Source organism: Nicotiana tabacum, chromosome 7 (assembly GCF_000715075.1).
Source record: "Nicotiana tabacum cultivar K326 chromosome 7, ASM71507v2, whole genome shotgun sequence".
Taxonomy (NCBI): Eukaryota; Viridiplantae; Streptophyta; class Magnoliopsida; order Solanales; family Solanaceae; genus Nicotiana; species Nicotiana tabacum.
In genome coordinates, this window is record NC_134086.1 from 111227598 (window position 1) to 111237156 (window position 9559).

General features: G+C 35.3%; 1 protein-coding gene across 1 annotated transcript; it reads left to right on the forward strand.

The window, feature by feature from the left end:
- Positions 1-2736: 2736 nt before the first annotated feature.
- Positions 2737-7353, forward strand: LOC107817405 (putative plastid-lipid-associated protein 4, chloroplastic). The gene is made up of 6 exons (XM_016643230.2): positions 2737-3113; positions 3678-3791; positions 4986-5084; positions 5924-5998; positions 6219-6286; positions 6898-7353. Exons 1-6 carry the CDS (start codon positions 2796-2798, stop codon positions 6968-6970), a joined length of 747 nt encoding a protein of 248 aa, XP_016498716.1. The 5' UTR covers positions 2737-2795; the 3' UTR covers positions 6971-7353.
- The last annotated feature ends 2206 nt before the right edge of the window (positions 7354-9559 follow it).

Sequence of the window (9559 nt, forward strand, 5' to 3'; positions counted from 1 at the left end):
CATCCATTAAATGCATGACAAGCTTTTCATGGACAGCAAAACTAATGAGATAACAAAATATTATAGCATCCATAACAGGAGAATATGTCTCTTCATAATCGACACCAGACATTTGTGAAAATCCTTGTGCAACAAGGCGTGCCTTATATTTTTTTACCTCATTTTTCTTATTCCTTTTGTGTACAAAGACCCATTTATAGCCAACAGGCTTAACACCATTAGGTGTTTGGACTACAGGCCCAAAAACTTCACGTTTTGCAAGTGAACTTAACTCTAATTGGATTGCTTCTTGCCATTTTGGCCAATCAAGTCTTTGTCGACATTCTCCAATAGATTGAGGTTCAAGATCCTCACTTTCTTGCATAATGCTAGATGCAACATTATATGCAAAGATGTAATCCACCACTATATCTATTCGATTCAAATTTGTCTCAATATCGATTGGATTTATTGATAGTTCCTTATTTTCTTGAGCCTCAAGCTCGTTGATTTTCTCATGAATCTTAGGATTGGTTAAATCGTGAATTTCATTATGGGACTCTTTCGTAGTGTCATCTTGATCATTTGTTTTCCTTTTTCTAGGATTTCGATCCTTAGAACCTAATGGTCTGCCACGTTTTAGGCGTGCTTTTGACTCATTAGCTATGACACTAGAAGATTGTCCAATAGAGATATCAATACGGACTGGAACATTCTCTGCAGGGATATGTGATTTTGTTATCCTTTTCAGATCCGTAAATGTATCTGGCATTTGATTTGCTATTTTCTGCAAATGGATAATCTTTTGCACCTCTGTGTCACAAATAGAGGCACGTGGATCAATATGAGACAATGATGTATTTTTCCACAAAATTTCACGTTTGGTTTCACTAATTTCTCCCCCTAATTTTGGGAAAAATGCCTCATCGAATCGACAATCTGCAAAACGAGCAGTGAACAAATCTCCTGTTAATGTTTCAAGGTAGCGAATAATGGAGGGCGATTCAAACTCAACATATATTCCTAACCTTCTTTGGGGACCCATCTTGGTGCGATATGGGGGTGCTACAAGCACATATACAACGCATCCAAAAATTCTTAGATGAGATATATTAGGTTCATGACCCAAAACTAATTGCAAAGGGGAATATTTGTAATTTGTCGGTCTGAGACGAATTAGCATTGCTGCATGCAAAATGGCGTGACCCCAAACAGAAGTGGGCAACTTCGTTTTCATGAGTAACAATCTTGCTATCAATTGCAGACGTTTACTTAAAGACTTTGCAAGGCCATTTTCAGTGTGAACATGAGCTACATGATGTTCCACTTTTATCCCAATTGATAAGCAATAATCATTAAATGCTTGGGATGAAAACTCAGCAGCATTGTCAAGTCTAATAGATTTAACTGGATTATCGGGAAATTGTGCCCGTAATAGGATTATTTGTGCCATTAATTTTGCAAACGCGAGGTTGCGAGATGACAATAGGCATACATGAGACCATCTAGAAGATGCATCTATTAAGACCATAAAATATCTAAACGACTCATTAGGTGGGTGAATAGGTCCACAAATGTCCCCTTGTATACGTTCTAAAAACGCAGGGAACTCAATCCCAACCTTTGTTGGTGATGGTCTTATAATTAACTTGCCTTGATAACAAGAAGTGCAAGAAAATTCATTATTTAAAAGAATTTTCAAATTCTTTAATGGATGCCCATTTGAGTTTTCTATGATTCGTCTCATCATAATTGATCCAAGATGGCCCAATCAATCATGCCAAAGTACAAAAGTATTGGAAGCAGTAACCTTTTTGTTTAAGGTAGAATGTGCCTCAATTACACTAATTTTTGTCCAATACAGGCCACAAGATAAAGATGGGAACTTCTCAATAATTTTTTTCTGGCCAGAGACATTCTTGGTAACGATGAGATATTCCATATTATTCTCATCTATTGTCTCAATATGAAATCCATTTATGCGGATATCTTTAAAACTCAACAAGTTCCTCTTGGACTTGGAGGAGAACATTGCATTCTCTATGATAATTATTGTTCCCATAGGCAGAGTTATAGTAGCTCTTCCAGAGCCTTCAATTAGATTACTACTACCAGAAATTGTAGTAATATTTGCCTTACACATACTTAAATGAGAGAAATATTTCGTCTCTTTGAATATTGTATGTGACGTACATGAATCAGTTATGCAGATATTTTTACAATTGAACTTTGATCCAAGTTTGCTTTGAAAGATAACAATATTTGCTTCCTTAATTTTCTCAAAGATCTTCTTGAGATGGTAGAACCTCGTGCTGATAACGTGTTATAAAATATAACCCAAAATAACAATATAGAACAAGCAAAAACAAATTAAGAGATATAGAGAGAAAGAGAGGAAGAGGGATTCTTATTTCTTCTTCAATTGTGTGTATTTTCCTATCTATTACAAGACCTTTATATAGTCATAAAAAGTGAAGAAAATATGTCATGAAATATGTCATTGAACATACAAAATATGTCATTGAATATGTCATTAAGCATTTGAGATGAAGATCATGAAAGAAGAGTAGACATCCACCATAATGTAATATTTATCGTAACAGAAAATAACTTTTGATAAACATAGGAAATTTCCCCAAAATAAAAAAGACCAGAGAATAATTTAGGTGTGGGGCCATGAGGGAGGCCACCAAACGGTGGCGGGAACCAACGGAAATTAGCTATGTGCGAAATTCTTAACCGCTCAAGGGCAAATTCCTCTTTAATATACCAAAAATAAACTAACATTTAAATTTTTTTAGCAAATTATCAAAAGAATGGCTACTCTTTGTCTATCTTCATCTTCTTCGCTTAAACTAAAGGAAATCTCCGCTTTTCATTCTTTCCCAACAAATGCAAATTTCTCATCAAAACCCTTTTGTGAGAATTTACCGGTCAATCATGCGCTTTATTGTGAGAGGCGATTGCAGCAAGTACCGGAATCTTGGAAGTGGAGGACAAAGACGTCATTCTTTCCTTTTTTCTCGACCAAAAGCAAAGACATTGAGAGCCTTAAGCTTGAGCTTTTCGAAGCCATAGCCCCTCTTGATCGTGGTGCCGAGGCTACTACTGAAGACCAAAAGCTTGTTGATCAGGTGTTTAATCTCTATTTTCGAATTCCTCTTGGGTAGTTTCTGCTGTCGTGAACTTGAAAATTTGTTACTGTATTTTAGGTATTTTGGGACTTTATTGTAGTGGTAAATTAAATAAATAAAGTGTCCGCTGCTATGAGTTAAATCTGTTAGATAAGGAGTTCACACAATTATTCAATATGCTATGGTAGCACGTAGGCGTTTTGGGTTCATTCTTGGCTCCTCCTATAACAAAAATACTACGGCGTGTGCTTGGTTTAGGAAAAAGTATTTGGTCACGGGTGAGGACTGAGGGGTGTATCACAAACATAATTACAGTGTGTCATCTCCAACAATTTAAGCTTATATGGATTGGTCCGTGCAATTCAATAAACATGATTAGGATTATGGTCAGATCAATCAGTTACATTAGTACGTGGACATAATGACGCGATGAGTTTAGTTTTTGAAGTGTCCTTGGTGTCCTCCTTTTGGCCTTAGCAAATTGAATAGGGGGAAAATTGCTGGTTGATAGCAGGAAGCCTTTCCGTGCCTATTTCATTGCATTTTCATGGCTAATTGTCGCAGATTGCAAGTAAACTTGAGGCAGCTAATAAAGTGAAGGAGCCCCTGAAATCAAGCTTGTTGAATGGAAAGTGGGAGCTTTTGTATACCACATCTCAATCAATTCTCCAAACTAAGGTCTGTTCTAATCTTATTCTTTCTTCTGCACATTTCTGTAAGCTAAGATGCTCCTGGTCATTTATCATCTCCTTTTTTCTCAAATGAGCAGATTATTTCAATTACTGAAATTGTTAGTTTTACAAGTAAAACTCTATGGTGTGCAGAGAAAGGGAAAATACATAGGTAGTTAGTCACTTCTACCCTTTTGTTCTTTTATCATTATCAAGTGCATAGGTCCTTGCCCATGAATTGGAAAATTTAAAGCAGTTAGTTGATTCTTACTTATCTTCCTTGCACTGGACTAAATGAGATAAGCAAAGGATGATGTCTACATCTAGTCACATTAAAGTTGCTTCATCTGCATGTGATATCAGTTCCTATAATTGTTTAGGAATAATCAGAAGGTTAGACATCCTTTTGTTGTTTTCTGTTCATTTTTGTCTAAAAGATAGTATTGGATAGTTTAGCATGCTGTAGTCTAGGTGCACTGTTATTTAGCCTCAAGAAAAAGGGTCGGTACTCCAATGGATGAGAAGAACTTCGATTAATGCACCACTGGCGTTTCCATGTTCCCTTTCTCCAACTTCTTAAACTACAGTGGAATATTACTTGGTTCAGTATTTTAGTTGGCTTCCATGTTGTGGCGTGCTTCCTCTATTTTGTGATGTCATCAAAATGATATGGTTGATTGGGTGATCATGATGATGATTATGATGAGTGTGTTCTGTGCTTGACTAGTTTTCCAATTCGCATAGTCCTTACTATCGGTTTGCTCCGTTATTAATGGGATTTATAATTAAATAGCGACAAAAGTACCTCCATGCTTCCAATATCAAGCATAATAAATAATATTTTTCTATTTTCATTGACTTTGCGGAAGTTGCCTTTAGAAAATATTCTTTCTTCTTCTTCTGAGAGTGTTGGATGATCAACTCCTTTTCTATTTTCCTTCTGTTGTTTAAATGTTGGTTTTAGATCACACTTTCGATTTGTTTTCTTCACTCCAACCTTCAATATTGTGTTAAAGACGTAGTCTACAGTGACAAACGACAGCAAGATTCTAGAAAGGAAAAACTAAAGACGGCTGTGATATACATATGCACTATTGCTTGCTGAGCTTATGATCAGTATTCTGTTGTGTAATTTCTTTGTTTGATGTGCTTCATTCCTAACTGTAACGACAAAGCTCTTGTTCGGATATCATTTTGGCAGAGGCCCAAAATCTTGAGACCCAATGGAAAAATTTACCAGGCTATCAATGCAGATACATTGAGGGCTCAGAATATGGAGACATGGCCGTTTTTCAATCAGGTCCATTTTTTTTATCTCACAGAGAATTAGGAAAGAATCTCTAGTATTTTATCTTATGCTGTGAAATATTATCCTATTTAACTTGTAACTTGTGAAAATTTGCCTGTTTCTCTAGTTGCTGTGTTAGTAATACTCAGGAAATCTAATCAAGTTTGTTTCATTTTCACTGAAAGGACCACATTCTCTTAACAGGAGTATTAGGCCACATCTCATGGTTCATATGTACACCATACAAGTACATACCTCTTTGTGTGTGTGCGTAGATTTGGTAACCTGGTTTTCTTCCCTATGAGTTATATTTCATAAGTATCTCTTTAGTTTAGTCACCTTGATTAGTATATGCAGCTTGCAGATTTTAAGGTCCTTCTCAAAACTACTGTGAACTTTGAAGAAGTTTTCTTTTGCCCGGAAAAAAAGATGCACACACACACACACACTCCCACTTTCTTTAAGATATGAAATATTTCCACGAATAGGAAGATTCACGCAGGAAAAAAATACTAGGATCGATAATGATCTCAGTATAAGTATGTGATTTTGTTATAACCTGTTGGAACTGCTGCTTTTTGTGGATGTTTGCAATTTCTGTGAAAGGTAAGAGGTAAAAAAAACTGATGCTCGATTTCAGTCAGGATACATATCATAGGCTGGTTTTTGTTCCTTGAAAGTTATAAAAATTAAGTTTTTAATCAAGTTGAGATTCTCATTGTCCTGGATTCCAAGAGAAAAAATTGACATATATTTAAGGAAGGGTTATCCTTTGTCAATATTAAAAAGGAAATGTTTCATCTTTGATATTTGCAATAAAGTTGAGGTCAGTTTTCTTACAATCTCTGCAGGCCACTGCCAATTTAGTTCCTATTAATGAACGGAGAGTTGCTGTAAAATTTGACTCTTTCAAGATAGCTGGTCTGGTAGGTGAAACCTTATTTTTGGTTTGGAAATTTAAGTAGCCAGCTGCATTTTATTGTATTCATTAAGGCACATGACTGTGACATCAAGATATTTCCATTTCTACTTACCTATCTCTCTGTTACTGCTTGCTTCATGGTGAATTGGGTAGAAACACTAAACCAAATGTATAAAGCTTTACTTATTAACTTTTCTTGGACCAATCTTTTCTCTGGCTTGTAGATATCCATAAAAAGCCGTGGAAGTGGTCGTGGTCAACTTGAAATCACATACCTGGACGAAGAACTAAGGTAAAGAAAAAGAACCCACCCTGTAATCATTAATGATTCTTGTATAGTGGTCTTCCTTATAGGCTAGTCATGTTCAGAAAGCATGACCATTGACAACTACATTCGAGCAACATCAGTTCTCCTATTTAGCTTCCTCGTTTCATAAAGATCGACTGTTTTTGATTGTGCAAGCCCATGCTCTCGTATCTCTTATTAGCCATGAAATTGCAGTTTGCGTTTCTTTTGGGGGGAACATGAACCACGATACATCTAGCGTGCTCAGGTGTCTAATTGTACAACAATTCTATGAAAATAAAAGCAATATATTTGAAATGGGAACACTGATGTTTAGTAAGTTGGTATGATAGACTAGTAATTTATTGTTCTAAAGTTAAATACATACTCCAAAGGACTTCTTCCCACCCTATCGAACATGGTCCATCTTTACATTAGGTTAAGTGGGGTGTTTGGGACCGCAGGTTCAAGTTCTTATATGTATTGAACCTGTGACATTTAAGAAAATAATTCCAAAAATAAACTGTCTGCCCGTTGCCTTCTATTTCTGGTTTATTTGTCATCTAACTTCCTTTTCGTGTTTAATTTTGCTTGTCATATAACGTCATCATTTACAGGATATCAAGGGGAAACCAAGGAAACCTGTTTATTCTAAGAATGGTGGATCCATCATATAGAGTCCCTCTTTAGGCATATTTTCTGTTGATGGTGATTGTCTCAATGTGGTTGCTGTTAGAACCGTTGCAGTAGGAATTCAGTAGTAAAAGAAGTTCTCTGAAGTAGTTCAGCTCATTGCTGGAAACAAGATATACATCTGAACCTCACAAGATATGCTTCATGGTAGAGTATATTCCAAGACTCCAAGTGAGCCTACTTCAAATGTTTATTTAACCATGACCGGCCATCATACTAACAAATAAATGTATTCCTTATAGCTAGTGAGCCTGCTTCAAATCTTTATTTAACTATAACCGACCATCATAATAGCAAATAAATGTATTCCTTATAGCTAGTGAGCCTACTTCAAATCTTTATTTAACTATAACCGGCCATCATAATAGCAAATAAATGTATTCCTTATAGCTAGATCAAGCAAGATTATTTTTTATCGAATTAGCAATAATACATCACGACTATGGGGTTTTACCCCCCCCCCCCTAATTTTTTCCGTAATATATGAATGGGTGATCATAGCCTAAAGTGAATAATTAAACTAACTCGGAGTTGTAAGCACGTGATTTTTGCCCTATATGAGAATTACTCCCAAAAAATTCAAAATAAAATGATTTTTCTTTGGTGTGCAATTTTGTGATATTTTGTGATATTTTGAATAATTATTTGTATTTGTCTGTGCATGTTTATTTGCTAAATTAATAAAAAATACAAAAATATGTCGCATTTTGCATGTAGAATTTAATTCTACAATTGTTAGTAATTAAATTTGTTTTACAAAAATTAAAAATTACAAAAATAGACATCGTTTGCATTTTTAGCATTTAATGTCCAAATATACAATTTTATGCTTAATTATTATTTAATTGTGCGTTAATTGTTATTGGGAGTTAATTTGCATTTTTATAACTTAATTTAATTCTTAATAATAGTTTAAGTATTTTTATAAATTAGTTTTAGAGAAATAAAAGAAGAAAAGAGAGCGAAAATATAAAGAAAGTCGGAATTGGGCCTCTTCTTCGATTTCAAGCCATAGGCCCAAAAAATGGCCCAATCTTCCCTACGACCCAGTCCATTTCGAACTGGGTCGACCCAGTCCATAACCCAACACCCCTATTATCTTACAAACAACACAAAACAAAAGAAAAAAGGAGAAAAAACCCTAAAAAGACTAGGAAGTCATCCGCCCCCCCTCCTATCTTCTTCTTCTTCCTCAAGCTTCTCCAAGGTCATCCATGGCTTCCCCCTCAAAGCTCAACCATGGCTGCCCAACATCACACTTACACACACACTGTTGCAGCGTCAACCTTCTCCAAACAGACCCAACAAGCTTCACTTCATCGCCTTCGGAGCTCCCTCGTCGCCATCGATGCCTCGTCGATTTCATCATGCTTCCTCCTCGCGTCCAGCCATTGATGCTACTGTTCACGCAGCTGTGCCTGTGTTGTCACTTCATCTTCTTCGTCCAATGAACAACAGTCCAGCTACTTCTTCTTCGTGTTCGTCAACGCTCGTTGCCATGGCTGCTGTCGCGACTGCGTCTTCTCTTCGTCGACTACGTCGAGATGCTGCCATGGTCGACCAGCTGCTCCTGTTCCGAGCACGTCAACTGCTGCCCGTGTCCAGCTGCGACGAGCAGCCATGGCTGCTCCGAACGGATGTCGCCGCGGTTTCTCCTTAACCTCCATTGCTACTGCTTCGACGTTGTTTCAGCCGAATCCTTAAGTTCGAGTTCGTCATTGGTTAGTCGTTCGTCGTTTCAATCCGGTTAGTTGTTTTGAATTTTATTTTGTCCATTTTCGTTTTTATATTTCTCAAAATTAAAATCGTTAAATATTTGATTCTTGTTTTGTTCGTTGTTCATCGTTGAAATCGTTTTTCTAGTTTGTTCATGTTCATGTGCTTTGTTAAAATTAATTTTCAGATTTCAAAATAGAAGTTTAATTAGTTGTTTTCATGTTTATTTCATGTTTGTATTATTGTTTAAGTGAATATTTGTTAGTTTAATATTAGTTAGATACAAATTGAAGTTTAATTAATTTGTTTCTTCAATTTGTTTAATGTATTTTATGTATTTTCCGAAAATTGTTAATATTGTTAAGTTCAAGTTTAAATTCATAATTATTTCTTCTTAGTTTTTGTTTTGTCATTTGCCTAAAAGAATTTAGTTGTAATAAGGGAAGTATGTTGGTTTTAGTCATTTGAATCCGTCATTTTTATTTTTAGATTTAATTCATGTTCATATTATGTTTGTTTGATTTTGAATCCGAAATGTATATAGTTTGATTTCTTGTTTACCATTTGTGATTATTTCTTGAATTGGTCTCATAATCTTGTTTAAAGTTTAATATAAGAATTGTTTGTTGTAATGTTGTTAGAGTGAATTTTAAGTTCAATATGATTGAATTTAGAAATCTAAATATACTTGTTTGTTGTTGTTGTTGAATCCGAAAATAGGATTGTTTGTTGCTAAAATATTGTTCAATCAAATTTTAGTTGTTCTTTGTTGTTCAATTTGTGTTCATGTGATTTGTTGTTGAAATGTTGAAGAAATCATGTTCATGTGATTTGTTGTTGAAATGTTGAAGAATTCATGTTCATGAAATT